The following is a 23101-nucleotide window of genomic DNA, read 5'->3' on the forward strand; positions in this document are numbered from 1 at the left end:
ATGTCAGTTCATAAAATTTTTACTTTAACAAATTTTTATAAAGTTCAGGATATCTGAATCAGAGATTTCATGTGCCAGATACATTAATTGCTCTTTTTTTTTTGTACAAGAATATTATACAGTAGTCTTTCCTGTTGCTTGAGTAACAGAATGATGTGAAACATCACATTGTTCTGTGAATTTGCAGGCTAATCTGGATTTACCCTGGATATTTATATAAGGAGATATAGCAAAGTGCCAAAGAAGTTATAATTCCATAGTCTGTTGTGCCTTAGTCATGCCATTTAAGTAAGCCCTAGCAGCAGTTTCAGAGGGACTAACATCCCAAACCAATTTACACTTACTTATTCCACGGGAATGTCTTTGTAAGGAACTCATATGACATGTTGAGCTTTAAATTCAAATTTTACCTTACTGTGCACTATATTCTCCACAAAAACTTTCTCTGTAATTTAAATTTTCACTTTACAGTCCTCCAAAGAAATTGAACTCTGAAATCCTACTGTAAACTGAAAAATTTTCATGCTTATAATTATTATAGTTTATTTAAAAACTACTTTCCAAAACATATGAATAAATACAAAGAAAGACCATTACCATACTGTCTCCAATCCACATTAGAAGGTAAATTCAGCCACAGAATGAGGTTATTGAGTTCATTTAAGTAGGATGGCAGTGAATGGAAACCTTTTTGGTTATACCACACCTGGAAGAAAGAATGGAAAATGTCAATCAAAAATTAGTTCAATCTGCATGCTGATCTGAAAGCTCACATACCTTTAAGAATTGCATGAAGGATATCTAATTCTTTTGTTATGACATTTATTTATAGAAGAAAGTCAACCAGGCAGAACAGAGTTGGTTGATTTGCATAAGTCTTTCAACAGCATGCAGCGGTTTTCTATTGTTGGAGCTGTACACCTATGTTTATTACTAAATTGAGATTCTCTGATTTAATAGAACACTATGTCTCCCTTCCTTTACACACATGTGGTTGAACAAATAGAGGGATAAAAATGTGAAAATAACACCTGCCAGTTTGATAAAAAATGCAAAAAGATGAGTAAAACTATTGTTTGAATTGGAAGAATTATTGAATTTCCAAAGAGACTTTTCCAAATAATCCCTACATATGACACACAGCATAAAGTATCTAGGAAGAGAGTATTCTAGAAAGAGGGGGAAAGAAAGAATCAAGGAGGCACTGTTTACAAGGTATGAAGCTGTTCCATAGACAAAGCTGTTCACTTTGCATTATGATTCAGCATCAGTGGCTTGTTAAACATGGAGGAAATTGATGCAGACAAACCATAAGGCAGACAAGACAAGCCAAGGTCTCTGAGGAATACAGGGAAACAATTCTGTTGTAACATATACTTTATCTTCAGATCATGCAGATTCACCCTGACTTGATAAAGTACTCTTAATCCTCACTTCTACTTGATAAAACCATTGCTGAGAGCTTGATTTGTCCCGAAACCAAATATACTGAGGTTTGAGTTTCCTCTGCAGTTAGAAATGGATTCTTATCACCCATTACTGTTAATCAGAGTGCCTTAGAATCTATATTATCCACCATGAAAACGAAGTCAAATTATTATGGATGTTTATTTTCAGTCTCAGTGACATTTAAAACCATCTGATTACTATCCATTTCTCACATCATAGCACCCTTTCTTCTCCCCTTTCTTTTTAAACAGTTGAAAAACTCCTAACTTTTCTGTCTTTGATATCAGCTGTTTGTACTCTGCATTTTGTACATCCTAGGTAGGGCTATTCTCATTGTCTCTCTGGACTCTGAATAATAATGCAAAGGGAACAGGATTTAATATACATCTTTTTTGCCTTAACGCTCCTCTTCCAAGACTTCAGGTTTCTTAATTTCATAGTTCCTAGAATTACCATCTCTACCGTTACATCTTAGAAACTTCCCTAAAGACTCTCCTATCATTCCTTGATGCTGTTCTCATTTACTTGCAGATGATTCTGACTTTTTTTTTCTTATACTATCAAACTACAATCCTTACTTGGACCCTAGTTCCAGACTATGGCTGTTTTTTCTGACACATTCTCCTCTATATTTCCCAGTGTAGGCTGCCTTATCTTCAGTTCTGTTTCCTTCTCTTAATAATTTTCTTCTGATTAATTCTCCTGACTACCTACTTGTTTGAATCTCCACATTTTTGTGAGGTGAGGTTTACAATACTCTGAGTCTGTTTTATTTCCTCCCATCTATCCTAGATCGTAATTCCAAGAACCACTCTGAGGTCCGCTGTCATTTCTTCTCTGCCTCTCACCCTTTAATCTTCTTTGCCACCAGCTCTGTTAGCCATTTTGTAAAAAATTAGCAGCTATGATCTGCCATTATGCTTGCCTGCACTATCTTTCACGTTTTCTACTCTTCTTTATGTGGTATTCACAACTGCTTGAAATCTCAACAGCATCATCAAATCATCAAGGTTGGAAGAGACCTTTAACATCACCAAGTCCAGCCGCTAGCCCAGCACTACCACTGTAACTCCTGGAACACTAAACAACATCACCCAACATCAGATCCAAAAACTTCCTTAACACCTCCAGAGATGACTCCATCAGCTCCCTGGGAAAACTGTTCCAATTCCTGACCCTCGTAACAGTGATTTTTTTCCCAATACCTAATCTAAATCTTGCCTGTTTCAGCTCAAGACAATTTTCTCTTGCTCTCTCTGCAGGTACAACAGAAGAGGCCAGCCATCATCTCACTACAGCCTTCTTTCAGGGAGTTGTAGAGAGGAATGAGGTGCCCCCTGAGCTTCTTGTTCTCAAGACTAAACAAACCCCTTCCCCTCAGCCATTTCTCATAAGACATATTCTATAGACCCTTCACGAGCCTCGCTGCCCTTCTTTGGATACGCTTCAGCACCTCAGTGTTATTTTCAAGTGAGGTGCCCAGAACTGAACACAGTACTTGAGGTACAGCCTCACCAATGCTGAATATAAGGTGAAAATCACTGCCCTGGTCCTGCTGGCTATACTATTCTTGATACAGGCCAAGATGTCACTACCTGGGCACACACTGGCTCATATTCAGCTGGTGGTCAAACAGAACCCTCAGGTCCCTTTTCTGCCAAAAAGCTCTCAAGCCTCTTCTCCACCAGCCTGTAGCGCTGCATGGGGCTGCTGGGACACAAGTGCTGGACACAGCATTTCACCTTATGGAACCTCGTGCAGCTGTCCTCCGCCCAATGACTGAGTCTGACAAGTCTCTGGAAAGCCTTCCTACCTTCAAGCAGATCAACACCCACCCCCATACAGCTTAGGGTCATCTTCATATTTACTGAGGGGGCTCTCACTCCCCACATCCAGATCATCAATAAGGATGTTAAGTAGGACCAGCCCCAAAACGGAGCCCTGGGGAGCACAGCTTGTGACCAGCTTTTCCAAGAGGATGTAGCACCACAGCTCTCTTGCCCAGCCAAACAGTCAGCTTTTTAGCCATCAAAAGAGTCAGCCATCCAGGCCACAGGAAGCCAGTTGTACAAGGAGCATGCTGTAGGAGACAGTGTCAATCAAATGCTTTACTGAAGTCTGGACAGACCACATCCACAGCCTTTCCCTCATCTGGTAAGCAGGTCACTTTGCCATAGGTCAGGTTGATCAACGCAGGACCTGCCTTTCATAAATCCACATTGGCTGTGCCTGATCCCCTGGATGTCTTCCATGCGCCATGTAATGTAATGGCACATGGTACTCAAATGTCTCAAATCCCTATGTCCCCACATTTAAAGAAAAGAAAAAAGAACAAACTCTAACGTCTTCTCCTCTTTGCAAAGTCATGAAATTCCTTTGTTCTTCTCCAGTTCATATAATAATTCCCACAAACTATTCCACAAACTAGATCTCCCATTCATTAATCAACAAGAGCAGTCTTTAACAAAAGGTAGTGAAAGAAAACCTAAGATTCACAAGAAAAACTGAAAATCTTTGCACTGCAGGACCTCCTGTGCGAGTAGCAATCAGAGCAAAAAGACAGAAACAAGTGATCGAGGGTAACCTGTCTTTTTCGCAGCCCCATACACCCATCTCCAATTCTATTGTTTTTTGAAAGGCTTTCACAGAATAGAAAGTTTTATATACATACATACTACATAATCAAACTCCATTGCAATTGTGTCCGTTGCATTGGAAAAAAAAAAAGGCAATTAAAAAAACAACAAAGCAAAATTCTGACAACACATCTGCATTTAATTTAGGTAGGGGAAAGGCCACAAATATTCAGAGAGTACCTTTGAAATAAATTAATGCAACCAGTATTGAAATGAATACCACAATAGAGCATTGTGTGTAACAATATATTTCAATATCCAACACGTTAATTGGAATTAGCCTCCAAGCTGCATTATGTAACTGAATCAAACCATGAGGAAATAACCAAATGAATATTTAATTTATTATAAACAGGAAAAAAGGACATTTAAGGTTGTTCATTTCACCAGAAGGCATATTTAAGTCTTTTTTCTAAAGACTTGTTTCTTATTCAAAATTATTAGCAAAGGTAAAATATAAAAAAAGGAAATGTACTAGCTCTAGCTGAAACATCTTTCATATTTATTTGTGCCACACAGGTAATTATTTACAGAGCGCAGAAAAGATCTGAGGAATAGAAAACTATATACATCAATATAATTAATTTTTACTTTATTCATAGTTAGGAAGATTCATTCCCAAGGAAAAACACAACCCCTCACCACATCAGATTGAAGTTCTATGAAGACATGTTTTACATTATTACATAATCTTTTACTTGCTATTAATATTCCAGAATAAAGCTAGACTTACATTTCAGCTAACATATGGCCTATCAAGAAAAAAGGATGAGAAGGAGCAGAAAAGTCCCTCAGCATTGCTGGACCAGATTAATGATTGATATTAAACTAGAAAGATGTAATTTTCTCCTCTGGACACTTATACAAGTACTGTACTGTAAAGCCTCAAGTCCCAGCCTTTGGGATTGGAAAAATATACTCTTCCAAATGACACGGGAATACAACAATTTGCCCTTTTGGCAATATTTAAAATTACCCCACATTCTTCCTACATTTCATTGTGTTATAAAAACCAGCAACTCTGAAGCTATTATGGAACAAATTTTTGGCCATATTACCAAAGGAAGCCAAAGAATATACAGTCAAGAAAATACAAAAAATTTGAGAAGTTGTGCTGTTGCTACATAGCACCAATCGTCAATGAATGCCAATAATCAATGTTTTTAATCAGCCCTATTTGTCATGCTGTGGATATATTCTCTCTCTTGTATGCATATATACACATTCTTCATGTGCACGCACATACCATGTATGTAGGATACAGAGCACAGTATGATTAGGTGCAGTAAAATACTTACTAAATAAATATTTTTAATTTGAACACAAAAAATTGTTGGCTTTTCAAGTACTGGAAAAGAATATAAAAAGATTCAAAAATTTTCTAAAATGAAGTGAATCATACAGTAATTCTCTTCAAATGCAAATTTCTCATTTTCCTTCATACCAGGCTATGTAAATGGTACATTCACTGTCTCATGAACAGACCTGAAAGGTCAAAGTAAAAATCTGGTCATTAGTTACTGAAAGGTTAATGCAATAACTTGACATTGCATCCCTTGAAAGACATTTCCAAGAGATGCTTTAGATAACACAGTGCCCTTTATAAATTTACTCCACTATTTGCTTTGGGTCTGAAATATGAAGCTTACTTACTAAGAGTATAACTATAATTTATCCCTGTCCTGATGGCAGGTGGTGCTCTATACCAAACACACTAAAAAAAAAAAGGACCACAGTGAAAGCATGTCAAAACAAAAATCTGAAATGATTAAAGATACACTGGAAAAATTGGAAGTCAGAAAAAAAATATTGCTGAAAACTTTCAGGTTTCTCATGAAGGAATGATGGAACTGGAGTTCAAACCTATAAAATACATGGGACTAGAAGAGAGATTACAAATTACCAAAATGAAAATCTGTATATGCTCAGATTTGTATATAAAAGACGGAGATTTCTAACAAATTGTATGGAAAAGGCATTAGAAACAGCAAGTTATTTTGCAAAACTAAGCATGAAATAATATTGGACTGAAGAAAATCTGGTTTTCCTAACACTTTGTCTCAAAATGGATTTTGGGATGGAGCTTATTTATGCTGTTCCTTGTTTTCTTTCTTTTATAAGAGCAAATAAAATCTATATTTACATTTTAAAAAATTAAAGGCAGAAGTATCTTTCTTTCATATCCTTATCTAGAATCTGGAAAATGCACAGCTTCCTCTTAACAAAATTTGTTTGCCTCAAATTCAAAAACAGAGACCCCTCACTGATATGCATCAATACTTCTCCAAGACTGCTGCTCTTCTACTTGTAAAGCATCTACATTTGAATGAATCCCCAAAATCAAAGAAGGATTATTCTAAGCACAACTGAAACAAAGGGCTTTTCCTTAAGGCCTTTTGGTATGCAGTGGCCATGAGAGCTTCAGTATCTCCATATTGTGAAAACTTGGGATGAGACCTGGAGGCTAACAAGCACTTACCAGTGGCAGGGGATTTTATTTCCCTTGGAACATTTTAGAAAGGTTTTTTGGAGAAAAGAATAGTATGCTCATTACGCAGAAGGAGCTGCTCCTGGAAGATGTCTTTACTCTTAGGGGGAGGGTGGTGAGAGAAATGAAGCAAAGTAAAGTATCCCTTGTAGGCATGAAAAAGCATCAACAGCAACCCATTACTGTGATGTTCAATGCATTTTAGCCAATTCTGACATTGGCTTTTTACAGATTACAAACAAAAAATATTATTTGGCTGACTATCTAAAAGTAAATTTTAAACATAAATTCTAAAATGAGTTTACTGGGGAAAAAAAAGGCATATAATTTGACTCATTTAAAACAATTTCTCAAACACAGGAGATGACTTTGAGAATTATGAACAGAGTTAGACAATAAGAGACAGGATTTTTTTCCCAATTATTCAAGTGCAAGGATTTCATGTAATGATTTTTTATTTCTAAGTGCTATGATGTCTGAAGCCTGAAAAGGTAATCAATACATACATACAGATGTGCACACATACATGCAACTCTTACCTTAGCCAGAGGCTGAGATTTGGTGTTATTCAATTTTTTATTTTGAAGTTCAATTGTTTTCGTCCCTCCAAAAGACCAACCACCATACCTGATAGTAGAAATTAAAGTAACAAAAAGTTATCTGCCTTAAGCTCTGCAGTTTTCTTGCAAGGGTAAAGTTGGGAAAGGTACAATAATGCTTTATTTTTCAACTGAAAGTAAAACTTCACCCCTCACAAACACTTCCTTGTTAAAAAGAAGTGAGACAATATAGTTTTTAATCAGGTGAATATTATTGGCTTTTTTCCAGTAAAAGTATTCCCTTAGATAAGAATTTTTTCTTTCTGAAAGCTGAAATCTTTGAACAGCAGGGAGGGTTGTGAGCAAGTGAGGTATTACTGACCTCAGAAGCATCTTGACCAGCTTTATTTCTTCCTATATCATTCATATATTAGCTCAGATCTTTCATCCAAAGATGCTTACCTCTATTGATATCAAATCAGATGCCCCTTCTTTTAATATACAAATGGCTAACACTTTCTTCTTCTCGATAAAACCACACATGGTCTAATATTTCCACTTACATTATCAGCAGTGGTTGAGTTGTAAAGGCACATAAATAAACTTCAAAATACAGCAGATAACCTCTGTTGCTGACATCACAGAATATGAAGTATTGCCAGGGGCACACCAGCCCTTTTAACTTCAAAGAAAATATCAATTGGAGCATATCCACTTCTGTTTGATTGAGTCTCCAAGGAATGGAAATTATTTTGTACACCTGGTGAACAACATAATTTAGATATGCATCTCTGAGATGCTGAAATAGCTCACTACCTGAAAGAAACTCCAGAGTATGCCTAGAGCTGATCATCATGCAGCTACTGGAGGAAGTTCTGAGATGTGACCATTGAGGGTCTTTCATGTTACCTTGAATTGCAGCCTAACTCTATACCTTGATAACAATCACCAGATAAAGACAATGACCCTTTATATTCTCAGTGACAGATGTCTATGCTTTGGATCAGGAAGGACTGTGGGGTTTATACACAGAGGATAAAGAAAGGCTAGACATTTTAAGGTTACCTTGTTTTGTTAGAAGACCTCACTAAATACTCTTCCACAGGGAACCCTGAAAGATTATATAAAATATGTCCTTTCTTGTTCTTCACATAGGGAGCAGAAGTATTGAAAGTTGGGCACATCTGAAAAAAGTAAACAAAAAGTAAGTAAAGCACTTTTTAAAAGCAGTGGCACTACGTTTGGCCTTGTTTTTGGATTTGATGTCGATTTTACAGCATTTCCTTTTTAACTCAATTTGCCTTTCCCAACTTTAACAGATTTTCAATAAATTATGAATATTTTTATGTTTATAAGGCAACTCAAATGATTGTGCCACCTACACATTAGAAATCCCTTTGATTTCTCTTGCAGCCTTGTCAGTCAGTTTGTTTTGAAAACATCAAAACTTGCATATAAGCTTAGGAATGTTTACAGCAATGAAAAAGGCAAGACTGCTTTTTATTTTTTTTTTCCTGAGAAGAAACACAAAATAGGCACCAGATAAATATGAGATGAAAGCAAAATTCTAATTAATGTTATAAGCTTCTAAAAATTTCATTGATGAGCTGAAGAGAAGAATAAAGGAAGATGTCTTCTAATGATTCAGTGGGACATTCTCACAACCAAAGAAAAGATGACAAATATTCGACTCAATTATCTCAGAAGCTTTACAAAGTACTTAATGTCAATCAACTGAAAAATTTTAATGATTATTTGTTGTCTCAAACCTACAAAAAATAAAAATTCACTTCCAAAGATTGCTTTTACATAGCTCACAGATAGAAGTTCTGCCTCCACTGTCAAGTGACTTCTTTCAGTTTTCATGGTTAATAGACCTCTCCCTGTGAAAGTTCCCATTTGTATTTTATTCAACCTTCTTGTATTTTAAGTCTCTTGAGTATTAGATGTTATGAGTAGGAAAGTTGCCCATTTTTTTAAAGGTGCAGAGTTCACAGGTTGGGCCAGTTGCTGCCAGGGGGGAGTTCTAACTGTTCGTTGCTGATAGTTTCATGTTGTCACCACCTGTTAATAGTTGTCCTTAACTCCCTATTGTTGAGAATTCCCCTTTTACCTTCCACCATAACCTAAAAAGACATTGGCCAGAAAGAGGACCCTGAATGTCAAACCAAAAAGGTGGGAATCTCCTGGTGCTCTAGTGAGGACGGAACCCCCAGCTCTGCCTGCAGACCAGCTGACAAAGCTGCATTTTTCCTCCTCCTCCTCCATGCCACTCCTGGAAGCAGCAGTGGCGTGAGCGCAACCCGTCACTTCTTCCCACCAGAGCTGATTTTTAATAAAGGCATTAAAAAGGAGAAAGATCTCCTGCCCTATTTATTTCATAAGAGGCAAACCTATTCCTTGTCCAGAAAAGTAAAAAATAAGTTTCTTCCTTCCATTTTTCCCAAAATCGTATTGCTATATTTCATATGCGACTCTTATTCTATATAATTATATCTTTATAAACAAAAGAAAATTTTTTTGTAGGATATTCCTTGTTGGGGAAATACATTTGTCACTTCAGACAGAGTTTCATATTTTTGTTTATTACTCAACTCAGAGCAAATCAGCAGGAAAAATAATTCATTAAGAAGGTCAGAAATTCATTAAGTTATTAAAAATCCTTCATTTTCTGAAGCCTGTTATCTTTTGAAATCCAAAATCCAAACCACAAGCAAACTCTAACAATTAAATGTCATTCATGTGTAAATTCCCTGGTGGGTTCTACCAGCTAGGTTCACCCACCCTTCCCTCTGAAAGTAGGTAGTCTTCCAGATGTTATAGCAGTGTTATGTTTTCCCCTCGTTTTATATGGAGGCTTTTCTTAATCAGAGTCCTATAATATATTTAAAGTAAGTCGCATCTGCTGAAAATAGTTCAGCTGTCTCTGGTCATGTAATTTCAGATCAATCTATAGCCATTTCTAGTGCATATATGTGTTCATATATATATATATATGTAAACAAGAAAACTGTGTACAATTTCATTAGGTGAACAGAAGTAAACCTCCAATCATAACAAAGTCAGACCTGTGAGGATTTATTTCTTCATCGTTTTCACCAGCCCTTCAAAAAAAGCAGCCAAGGAATTAGAAGTAATATACACACATACCTTTTTACTTACATATGTAAGTAAATAAAAAATTACATACCTCCTGTTCAGACACACATCTGCATGAATCCTGAGGTGACGTAGGTTCTGTCTGCCAGCATGAATTATTTTTTCTAATAGGAATAAATGTAATAAAAATTATAACTAGGAAATGAAAGGAATATGTCATTTAACAGAAGAAATCCAGAGAGCAATGAGCAGACCTGGCATATTAACACATTCTTGGTATTTGATCACAGCAGTAGCTGTGTCTAGAGTGATACAAATTTTACTCACTTTTATCAAAGTTGATTTATTAAAAATATTTATATAGGCATCAAATTAGATTCATGTCTCATATTTGCAGCAATTATTAAAGTTTTGTCACCACTTCATTCCTGAATTTGGAAATCTAGAATGCTCCCTAACAAATATTTTCTTTATTGACTATTCATCCTTCATATAGACGCAAGGCTTGATCCAAATCATCCTGAAATTTATTTGAAAACTGCCACTGACTTTTAAGGTGTATGGATCAGACCTTTAACAGTAAAGCCTACTTTGATCTTCACCTGGATGCCAGCTCCTTTATCAGAAGTGATTTGTCACTAACTCCATGTTGCCAAAAAAACTCTAAGATAATCCATGATACAGAAAAAAAAAATTTAAATGTTTGATATTTAAATTAAGGAGTTACATTAGTTACAATTACCCATGTTGTGAATGTGTGCATCTGTGGTCCCAATCAGAGAAATGTCCCAGTAGAACCTGAGAAAGTTTTCCTAGGTTATCATCTTCAGTGCTGTTCAAAGAGGATCAGAGGGGTATAAGGAGTGAAGGGGAAAGAAAAATAAAAAAAGAAAAGAAAGAAAGACATGTTAATATGTCTAGCTCTATTAACCTTCAGTTTCAAGGTCCTATGTATTTTCCAAGAAGTTAAAGGACTGTAAAATCCATGCATAGTAAACATACCACAATAATTTCAGCTCTAAATACTCTATGTGAACATGTAAAGAAAATTCATTACAATTATGGCTAAACAAATCTCAACATCTACCCATGGGCATCCTTCTCCTTATAGTCATGCCTTTCTAGCTATTGGCATAGCTAAAGTGTTTTAATGCTTATAAAATAAATTTGTATTATATCTATAAATTCAAACAGCATCTTGCTATGTTCATCTCTATATTCCCAACTATATGTGTGATTAGCACTCTATATTGATTAATTCTATAGATACTGCGCATTAAAAATAAATAAATAAACAAATAATCTAGTTGGTTTTGAAGCTGAACATTTAGAAATTAGGTTAAGTAAGAAAAGCAGCAGGCTTTGTAAATACTGTGGGGTATTTTCAAAACCATGAATTTTTTCGAGAAAATAACTTCAGGCCTAAGCAATTTTTTAAAATGAAGCATGCAAAGGCTTGTTCAAATATGCTTGTTCAAATACACTTGTTCATTTACATATAAATGGTCATGGCTGGTATTGATTTGAGTTCAATCTTCTCCAAAGTCTTTGCCCTTTCTTACAGAAAATCCTTCATACAAAGCTTTTCTAAATTTATCTTTCACTTATAATAATCTATGAAAGCATACTAAACATCTAAAAAAACCACCACATAACTATTGTAAAAAGTAACCTATCATTTTTTCTAGAATACAGGAAGGTCTTTGAAATAGGAGAACTCAAGGGTAAAGGTTCCAGAGCCCCGGATATTGATGATGACAGATGAGCCCTTCACCTAAAGAAGGATTCTGCATTGCCGTAAAGTCTTGGTGTCAGCTGGAGAGAAGGATAATCGATAGCCAGCGGCTTCACACTGAACAAGGCCATTGCCAGTGCGACAAAGAGGACGGGCAGCAGCACATTTGACAGGCTTCCTCTCCAGTCTCGTCTTGTGTGGTGAAACCTCTTCATCAGAAGGGCAACAATCTGTGTGAGAACAAGGCGGGCTCCATGCACTCTCGAGGCTCCCGCAAGTGAAATATCTAAGTGAGACAAAGAAAACAACCTCTTGACAAACAAGGAAAACCAAACTGAACTTTCACGTGTTACATTGTCAATATAGAACATGACAGTCTTTTAGCTGTAATAAAATCAAACTACAGAAGCCTAGCTTGCTCTCCTGAATGGAATAGTGTGGCCCCATACCACACCGCTTCCAAGCATAACCAATTAACTAATTAACTCTTCCTATGGGGGAAAACAGATACTCAGTTAACGCATCTCTGTAGGTTCCCATGCACAGGCAATGGCTTACTGAATACTATTTTCCCAAGGTACTCCCTGTGATCCTCAGCTGGTTCAACCATTCCTTGTGCATTGCCACCTTTGTTCCTGGACAAATTACTCTGACAAACATGGCCTATATTCACACCAATGTCTTCATCTACCCTGACTGGAATCAACGGCAACTTTTCCACAGAAATTTCAATGGATCCTCTTCAGAGCATCACAATTGCTAAGCACATGGATTCTCATAAAAGCATTCCCTTCACTTCCCTGCTCATATGGGACTGATAAAATATTTGTTAGCTAATTCAGCTTTCAGACCTCATGGGCTGTCCTTCAGATTCACATGGGAGTGTGTTCCACAGCTTATTCAATCAGTTTCCCGACAGACTCACCCTTAATTTTATTTGATCATTTTCTGTCAGACACTTGTAAATCACACCAATCACTCTGCCTCCATTTTAGCCCCTAATGCCTTCTAGGTATGTGCAGGTTCTCATCAAAGTCTCTTGCCTGTGGCCTTGCCCAACTGAATGTCCTTCAACCTCCTTCCTTCCTCACAGCATAACAGAGTGTCTGACAGATTTACTACCACAGGTATTTGTACCATAGCAAGACTGAATAGCCTGTTTATTACAGTGTTCAAACTCATGCTATATTTTATGAACACTTGTGATTTGCCTCTTATTACCTTCCCTTCTGTGTATTGAGTACACTCTAACCAGCATTTCCACATTCCATGTTTAAACAGTTACGTGTATGGAAGTTCTGATGTAACCTCAAATTAACTGTCCTTAGAACAGTTTTTTTCTGAGTTAACAGAACTTTAATCCCAGACCCTTTGCATTGTTCTAACAGAGTATTTTTAGCCAATTGAGGCAAAATGGGAGGAAAAAATTAATCAGATAACAAGCCAAATTTCTGACTGTGGTAATTGAACAAACAGCTCAAATTCTGCACTCATTACTCCAGGTAAATACAGGTTAATCACCCTCAGTCCCTGGGAAGGTCACATGTCAAATTCTCCAGAAAATAACACTCAGGATATGAAAACTAAGAAATGACCAGAAGTAAACATGATACATTTGCACTGTGTCACCCGGGAGCTCAGCATGAATGCAGGACTGGTTTGGTGAATGAAGGGTGAGCAGAGTGTGCTGTTTCTTTTGATTTATCAAAGCCTGTGATGTGGTCTCCCACAGCTGCATGGGCTGTGGAGGACAAGGCCCATTGGACAGACAGGCACCACCCTGCAGGCTGGGAACAGGGATACTGGATCCAACTGAGGAGCAGCTGGTTAGCCAAGGCGTCCCTGGGGGGCCAAAATGAGCAAAACACTGGCTAACAGTGCCTTTTAACACAGACCTGTGTGCATACCTGCACCTGGAGAGGATCCACCCTGTCTGGAATCATTTTTCTGTCAGGCACTGGGGACAAGGAGAACCTCCTGGCAGCAGAAGCAGCTCTCTGGCAGAGAGTGGCATCAGGGAGCAAAATCTCTGCTCAGGGTAAGGACAAGCTAGAACAGGCACCAGCTGGTACCTTGAAACTTCTGATATCATAAATGAGAAAAAGAAATTTCACTGTGAAGAAAACAATCAAAACTCAAGACTGGCCTGGACATAGCACTAAGTAACTTGCTCTTGACCTGCTTGACCTGCATTTTCAACATTAATATTCTCTGATTTTAACAGACTATAATTAATTAATTTGGGGTTTATTTTTGGGGGACAGCAAGAGGGGAAACTCCAGTATTTATTCCTTTAACTCTGCAACTGAATTTTATTTCTTTTTTCCCCAGAAAAACCCATTGAAAAGAAATTGTCTCTAAGACATTCTAATCACAGCCATAGCTTGCTAATTTGACAGTTAACACAAATGGGATTTAAGGCTTTGAATCTGTGGAGAAAAAAAGTAGCTTCTGAATTCAGATTCTGATTCAGCTTTCAAATGCTCTGATCAAGAAGGGTTACATTTTAGGCTTGGAATTTTTTGTTCCATAAATTGGAGTAGAAGGAGGAGACACTCTTGTTAAGAAATTTTTTTTGCAGAAAACTTCTTAGGAATGCATTAAGTTCTTCATATTACCGTGGTAAGACTCTCAATAGTTGTCACAATACAGAGATTGAGACACTCAGAGGCAAAAAAAATTCAAAGTAGTAGTTTTTAGACTAAAACACACCCAGTAAGTGCTTCCAGCTCAACATCCCTGAAATTGTATACTATCCCTCATTCATCTAAGTAGCAAAATGCCAGAAAAGAAGCACAGAATTTGATATTTTCTTTAGTCCCAGACCTCATTAACATGATATGTGAATGAAAGAGTCTTCAATACTTTTGACCCTTTGAATCTCTGAAAGGTAACTATGACATCTACTTTCTGGGAACAGAAAGGGAAATCAGAGCTGTCATCCTTTCTTTTTTTCTTGACAAACAGAGCAGAGATAAATTATAACAACTTAATTCAGATTGCCAAAGGAAGAGAAATTGTCACCATGAATATAAATAATTGTCCATCTTGTCCAATATCCTGACTCTTACTCAATATTCATAATGCCAATAAACCAAGACACACTCCAAGAAGATGCAATAAACCATTATAAGTAGAAGTATATGCTTGACTGTTTAACTCAGGCACTTTAAAGTGATTTATCTTTTCTAAAACCTCATATGTTTATTGTTTAAAATTCAAACTGAAAAGGGTGCAAAATATCTTTCTGAATTATCTTAAATTTCCATCTTTGCGACCTTGAATTCCGTCATTTCTTCGTGTCTCAGGTACAAAGCAAAATTTTTGTATACTTGTTTTGAATTTTTTCTATTTGATGATACTGGATGGGGTCTTAAATCTTGCTTTAGGAGACAGGTTATAGAAGTTATCAATCCATTTTCTGCGTAAATAATCTCAACCTTTCACTCTCCACTTATAAAAATCTTTATATTCCTAATCAACCTTGCTGCTTGTCTCAAATCCTCTTATATTGACACCGTATCAGTCTCAAGATATAATGTGCTCAATGCAGCTGTCTATCAGATGTGAGAACACTACTGCTTTATAGGCTACTCTTATAGATGCTTGTACTGATCAACTTGTTTTCTTTAGGCATCCTACCACTTCAACTGACTGCAGCCACACTGTGAATAGTAGCCTGCATTGGGCTTTCCACAATAGACTCAATATGGCTTTCAAGATTCCCAAGGTATTAAATCACTCTTTCAACTAGAACCTACTGAATTAATTTTTGCTTCATAAAACTTCTAAGTAATTCACCACCTACATCTGGTATGTATGTCAGAATGCATAAAAACAGCATGCATTTATGAGAAAACATCTTCTGATTATCACTGAGAATGATAAAGGCTAGGAGACAAGACCAGCTGACCTCTCTGTTATGAAGTCAATTTTTATGCAGAAAGCTTATGAAAATATCCTCATTAATAATTTAGATCACAGAATTAAAAACCTGACCCAAATGTTAGAAGCTGTCTTGCTTGACTTACAATTGCAATTATCGACCAGAAGTGCAATTATGTTCACAATTAACTTGTACTTCCCAATTCATCCAGACTCTCCTTTGTATTACAGACAAGACTTATGCTAATTTCCAATATATATAGGTTAATATGAGGTAAAGGGAAACAGAACAAGGCCTAAAATCCAGAAACAAAAATTATCAAAATCCTTGCCTATAGACTACTCTAGAATTAGGAGCAGAAACAATTATTTAAAATTCTTTAACTTGGTATTAGATGATCCTTTTCTCCTGTATTTTCCACTTCAAGAAAACAATGTAATTCTAATGTTTTTTCATAGTGCAGAAGGAAAAATGGGCTATGCAATAGGTAAACTAACAGCCAGGGCATACATTTTCAATTCTACTTCTGTCACTTTGGCATTTAGGCAAGTCATTTAGAGGAGGTCCAGATTTTGGGAAGGTAATACCTGGAGCTGCAATACCCTGGCAAAACAGGTGGGCTAGCTCACATGACATTGGTTGCATTCAGAGGCCGCACATATTTATTGGTTTATCAGAAGTTTTGGGCCAACAAGTAGTTCTAAGCTGAGTAAGTGAACTGACATCATTCTGCATTTCAGCACACACCATACTGACCCAGAGGCAGTGCTAGCCCACCAATCTGTGCACAACATTTCATTAGAAGATATAAAAATGTCCTTCCTCTTCTTGCACATTTTTCTACTCATTATAAAAAATTATTGTTGTATTGATTTTGTTTCCAGGAGTATTTTGAAGACAGATTTTCATGTGGGGAATGTGAACAAAAGGCACTTTGATGGTGTTAAGTATAAAGAGAATGCATCTGATCTGTGTTTCATACAGTGACTGATACTTGCTTATATCTAACGGAGTAATGAGTTGTCTCTATCCAAAGCTGATCAGAAAAATATTTATCTTGGGAGGAATTTCACAAGAGAAGTTTTCTTGGGGCATTTTTTTATATAAATCCTCCCATTACTCCCCTCAGGCTATTTTTCATTTTAGGTATTGTGAATATTTCTTCTAAAACATTGATTCAAATTGTTTCCATCTTAAGAATTTCCTGTCTAAGAGCTTCTCCCTGCTCCATACATATTGATTAACCCAATTAAGTAACATTTTTGAAGGCAAAGCATGTAGGGTTTTAATTAAAAATTTAGCTTTACATTCTGAGTGCCAGATCCCAAAATACTATTCTGCACAGGCCTGAAGAGTGTTGAGACAGAGTAATAGAGATCTAGGCAACTGTGGAGTTCATCAGTAGAATTTACATGTTTTGAAGCCAAGGAATCGGTGTCTGTCACTCCCCAACCTTGTAAAGAACTACCTTCACAACTCAGATCTCTCAAGCCCTTTTCCTCAAACCAGACAGTTGACTGATTAGACAATTTCCTTCCTTTATCTAAGACATTATTCTTGTTCAAGATCTGACATGCTTAATATTTTATCATACTGAAGACCAGTGAAAGGATAGTTTGAATAATACATCTGATTCCTATTGAAAAATCAAGAACCAACATAACCAGAAAAATGTGATTCACACTCTCACCAGCGTAACCAGAAAAATGTGCTGCATATTCTCACTGAAGAAACTCCAACACCCAAATCTCACAATCTAAAAACATGTCCCCAGAAAAACTACTAGCGAACTCACAAAGGAGCCTCTTTAAGCTCTTTATTATTTTTTATTTCCTAGTATAAGGGGTATGAACAAAAGTTAATTTTTACACAAAAAGCTTAGGAAAAGAATGGGGCAAACTCCTTTAAAACTTATCACTGTATTTAAAAGAAATACATCCTAAAATAAGGCCTAAACAGAGTAGGAATTATCTACTCCCAGCAATGTGTAAGGGGGTGAAGAACTGGTAGGATAATACTGCCCTTAAATCTCAGAGGGAGAAATTCTTTACAGTACCCTCACACCTGACACACTGGAGAGGAGATATATCTTTCACTAGTTAAGTGAAAGACAGAAGTGTAAAGTGGGTTTGTGCAAAAGAAAAGTTAAAATATCCAGGTGTTAGAGAGCAAAAAGCCTTCAGGCATAAAATAATTTTCTTTAGTCTGACTTGCTGCATTGTTGTTCAAGCAGTGACAGAGGTCTATCTAAGCAAGAGCATTTGGTCTTGGACATCACTCTGCAGCCAAGATTTTCATCCAGGTTTGTCACAGGGTGTAGACACATTGTACAAATAACATAAGGCACACAATTAAGTGGCAATGGAAAATACATGTCCAAAGAAGGACAACGAATCCGATGAAGGGCCTGGAGTACAAGTCCTATGCAAACTGGCTGAGGGATCTGGGGTTGCTTAGCCTGCAGAAAAGGACACTCAGGGGTCCTTATCATTCTCTACAACTCTGTCAAACCTGGCTGTAGCCAGGTTGGGGTCAGCCTCTTCTCCCCAGAAACCAGTGACAGGACAAGTGGAGTCTTAAGCTGCACTAAGGGAGGCTTAGGTTGGACATTAGGAAGAACTTCTTCACAAAAAATGTGATGCAACATTGGAATGGGCTGCTCAATAAGGTGGTGGAGTGACTGCCCTGGAGGTGTTTAAGAAAAGACTGGATGTGGCACTCAGAGCCATGGTCTAGTTGATATGGTGGTGTTAGGTCATAGGTTGGATTTCATGATCTCAGAGGTCTTTTCCTACCTAAGTGATTCTGTAAATTTGTTAACCAAAACTTGAGCTCCATTCTTTTTTTATTATTTTGTTATAGGAGAGGAGGAACTGTTAAAACAAGGGATTTTCAGCCTAAAGTTCCACATGAAATATGACCCATACAAACACTTCATGCACCAATCTAAAATACTCTACTCCTCTTGGACCTTAACCCTTCCATGGGATAGTTTTCAGACAGGCAACAATTCGGACTGGGAAATAATTAAAATTAAGACTAATTTTTGAGTACTGAATGACCCAATTGGGGAGAATACATTGGGATATACAAGATAGTTCTCAAAATAATCTGAATAGAGTACATCACTCAGATTCTCAAGAGCTCATTAAATGTCACAAATGACTATACCTGTCCCCCAAGCTCTCCAACTTTTGTAGAGTTTACTAGGTGAACTTGGTCAGAGTCCCTATCTGAATCTACTTTTTTGACATTCAACCACAATAACACTATGTTGCTGCAAAGATCTACAAAACAGAACAGATTTTAAGTGCTTTTTTTTAAAAAAAGAATGGAACTCAAGCTCTTTATTTTTTCTCCAGGCATAGCATAGCCTAATTCACATTATGAATATCATCCTTGAATTTCAAGAACTTGCATTTTCTCAAATTTAGAGCATACTAGAGGTATGAACAAGAGATAAAGAGATGAGCACCACCGAATGCAAGGAAAATATTTCTTCACAATTATACAAAGTTGATTAAAATTAAAAATTAGATACTTGTTTTCCCTTCCTTTATATGTTCACAATCACAACTACTTATAGCCAACATTATCATTCTATTATATGAAATATGAATTTAAATATCTGAAATGCCCATTCAAGACAGAAAGAAGGTAAGCCAGCCTCTTTAATTAACATATAACTAATACTCACATGCCTACAGAATTTCCTGACTGTTTTAACCCTCTGTTTAATGCAATACTCAATTTCATATTAATGCAAAAAATAAAACATTAAGCTTTGTCATCACTCATATTCAATAACAGAAAGTCTTCTAAAAGTAAAAGTGTCAGACCATGCACCACATGTCTGGTAGTAAATAAAAACTTTAAAACAGATGTGCATCACAACCACACTCTAAATGTAAATTTGAGGAAGAAAGAAAGTCCAAATGGCATTTAACAAATAAATAAAATATTCAGAAAGACGATGATCTGAGACCTCTGCTGTGGACCTGCTTTATGCTCTTGCCTTCCCAAACCTATTTTTTTGTTTTATCTACTCATTGCATTCAGTCTTAAAACTAGACTACAAGCTGTCAGAGGTGGTAAGGACCTGGGTTTTTTATTCTTACTATTAGTCTGTAGGGTGTCTGGAACAACAGGGCATGACTTTAGATTGGGTTTCCAAGGCACTGTGGCTCATACAGTAAACAATGCTACCGCTAGGAGAAAACTAGGAAAAAACAACACCCTTGTGTTATTGTTTTTTGTTGCTGCTCAAGTGTGAGCTGGTGTCAAAACACCCCTTGTTGTTTTTATTAGTGTGGAAATGGGCAGGAATGAAGCCATAGCAGAAACTTGACTGAGCGTGTATTTATTTGGGAATGTAACACTTCCAGGTTATAAAAGCACTGTCATTACTTTCAACGAAGGGAATTAATTTTTAGTGCAAAATACTCTGGTTTTTTGCCTTCTCCAACCATAAGAACAGAAACAGTACATGAGCATAAAGAAATGGGAAACAATGGGGTTGTCTTCCTATCCATCACCCTTCAGACGCCGTGGAGAGCCAAATACAGTTGGTACACTGACAGGCAAGCTAATCTGGTGAATGGCCACCCAAGCTAGTCTGGGCCTGGTGGAAGAGGAGGACACACAACTGAATGCACTGTTCCAATAATTCATAAATAGAGGATTTCAACTATTTCTACATTCGCGATGCCTAAAACAATCTCTTTTGATCCATTTCCATGTTTTTTTCCCTGCTTTGCCATAATTTATATCTCTTTATCCTAGCTGGGATTTTTGTCATCTTAAACCATGCTGAAAAAGAAGTTTGAATTAAACATCAAGTAATTTTATTAGACTTGTGTGGTGAACTCTACTGTGGTTAGTACAACTTCATCATTATGGGATGGGACTATTCTTTGGAAATAAAACCACAAAACCCAAACCAAACTAAACCAAAACAAAAATGAAAACACAAAACAAAAAACCCAAATATTCAGTGAGGTAGACAGGCTATCATGTCTTGGAAAAGAAAATTAGTACAGATTTGAAACGCCTAGGTCTCTGATTTTGAGTTTCTGCATGGTTAACTTGCAACATTAGCAACTATGCTAATTTCAATTTCCCGGATATAATTTTGCAAATAGATACCCTTTTATTGCAGCACTTTCTCCCCTGCAGTGATGCACCTGCAAAGAATTGCCACATGGAGGAGTAGACAAGTATAGGAAGAGCTGAAAAACAAGCACAGACTGTGGCTACAAAATGGAAGCCTAATTTCACCTTCTGTTTGTACTCTTTGAAGGTACAACAGTAGAAGAGAAGCACAGACTGTCAGAATTGCAAAAAATATCCCAATTCATTTAATATGCATCATAGCTATGTCAGACCTGGCCAAGAGAAAGAATACATTTATGCATGCACAGGCCAACAACCATCAGCCACATCTTGTGCACTAGAATATATCCTCTTATGACAATAAGCAGCACACTTATTGAGATTGGTTCCTCTTCTTTCTAGAGCTGTAAATCAATACTCAGAAAGTCATTGGAATTTAACCCACTGAATTCAACCTATAGACTCAAGTTACAAGATTTCAAGATTGAATCTGACACAGACAACAGGGCTACAACCCACAGTACTTTTGCAGTGTTTGGTGAAAAACTGGTGAAAGGGCAGGGCAGCAATAAAATCTGAACTTTGCTCTGCCACTTCTCATAACATTATGTGTGAGACTTAAAGCGAAGTATCTTAGCATTTCCAACTAGACAGATTAAATAGAGCAACAGAAGAAAAAACTATATATTCAAACCAGGTGTTCTCAAACATTTCCCACTGGTCACTCCCAGAAAGGGAACTTTTAAACAACAACTGTCCATTGGTGTACTGCAGATGGCTTCTGTCATGCAACTGCTCAGTTTGCCATGAGTGGCCTTTGAAAACACTGCATACAGCATTCTGGAAGAAGCCTCTTGGAACTGCTAAGAGAAAACTCAGACATTAAACAGAGGAAACAACTTTGGAAGGGCCCAGATTTCACCATGATGGACAAGGACATTCTGACTCACTTTAACTTTCAGAATTTTTGCAAGTATAATCTTAATACAAACAAAGTATTTGGTCTAAAATACTGCCGCTCCCATAATCAGGAATATTTTTAGACCATGTCTCTACTGGAGTTATTCTATTAATACAAAAATCATATCAAAGTTTGTGCAGGGAAACAATCCAAAACTGAAAGTTCTGCAGGAGGCATGTTTTAGTCAGACCTGAAGCTATGGCAAATAACTGAAAAATGTCTTTGATGAATAATCTCAGGCATTTAGGTATCTCATAAATAGTAGTATTACACAACTTCAAGGATCTGGATTAGCAGAAACAACAGCTTCATTTTTTCTAATGTCTCCAATGAATATGGTAATCTAAATAAACTATAAACTGTAAAATAGATTTAGAGACAGATAGAAAAAAAATACTAGGCTAAAAATTTCCACCTATACAGAAGTCCAACACCAGGTCTACTATAATGAAGACCCACTTATATTTCAAATGAGGAATTGGCTAGCAACAGTGTAAAAAACATCTTGTATCACCTTTTAACAAGTTTACCATATTAAAAAGTTGTCAAATAAAAGGGCAGTCCTAAGTGCTCCACATACTGCCCATCATACTGAAGCTACTTTACATGTTGTCCCTTTAACTCCTATGGGGTTTTTTTAGTTTTGAGGAAAACAAAAAAACAAACAAAAAACCCCAAACAAAAACCATGTAGTACTGCAGAATGCTGCTAGTATTGAGAAAGAAAATTTGTGAATACTGCTGAAGTCTTTATGGACTCTTGGTGCACAAAAGGAATGTTTTAGCAACAGAGCAGAGACCACAAGTTCACCAAAGGAGATACTTTTGAGAAGGAACTGGACGGCTGAAAATCTAGTTTCATGTAGAAGCATCAGCCTCAAAGAGAGTCTTACTAGCACAACTAAGATGCGAAGCACACCTTCTATATATCTAGGGTATTTACTCAATAAATGAGGCAAGATGTTAGGAAGATTTCATGAAGCCCCTTTCCTAAGCAATGTTCCATTTCAGAATGAAAAGTAAGCATCTTACTCCTGATAAGAGTTTCTTAAAATAATTGGTCATTTACATTGCTTGCATAATTGAAGTTAAAATTCCTGTGTTGCTAGTGCAACAGCATTAATAAAGCAAAACTGTTTTAAAGTACTTGTACATACACACACACTTTCTTCACCTGTAAAAATACAAATACAGAAA

General features: G+C 36.8%; 1 protein-coding gene across 1 annotated transcript in view; it reads right to left on the reverse strand.

The window, feature by feature from the left end:
• The window catches only part of ABCA13 (ATP binding cassette subfamily A member 13), a gene marked incomplete at its 5' end in the record, with an annotated part of 141735 nt that overhangs the window by 60356 nt on the left and 58278 nt on the right, over nt 1-23101 (reverse strand). The window contains 6 exons of the mRNA XM_084205829.1: nt 598-706; nt 7113-7200; nt 8178-8296; nt 10303-10375; nt 10954-11043; nt 11986-12232. Of these exons, the coding sequence (XP_084061955.1) occupies nt 598-706; nt 7113-7200; nt 8178-8296; nt 10303-10375; nt 10954-11043; nt 11986-12232 (726 nt within the window). The remainder of the gene's footprint in view (nt 1-597; nt 707-7112; nt 7201-8177; nt 8297-10302; nt 10376-10953; nt 11044-11985; nt 12233-23101) is intronic.

Source organism: Fringilla coelebs (genome assembly GCF_963513975.1).
Source record: "Fringilla coelebs genome assembly, chromosome: 1".
Classification (NCBI taxonomy): Eukaryota; Metazoa; Chordata; class Aves; order Passeriformes; family Fringillidae; genus Fringilla; species Fringilla coelebs.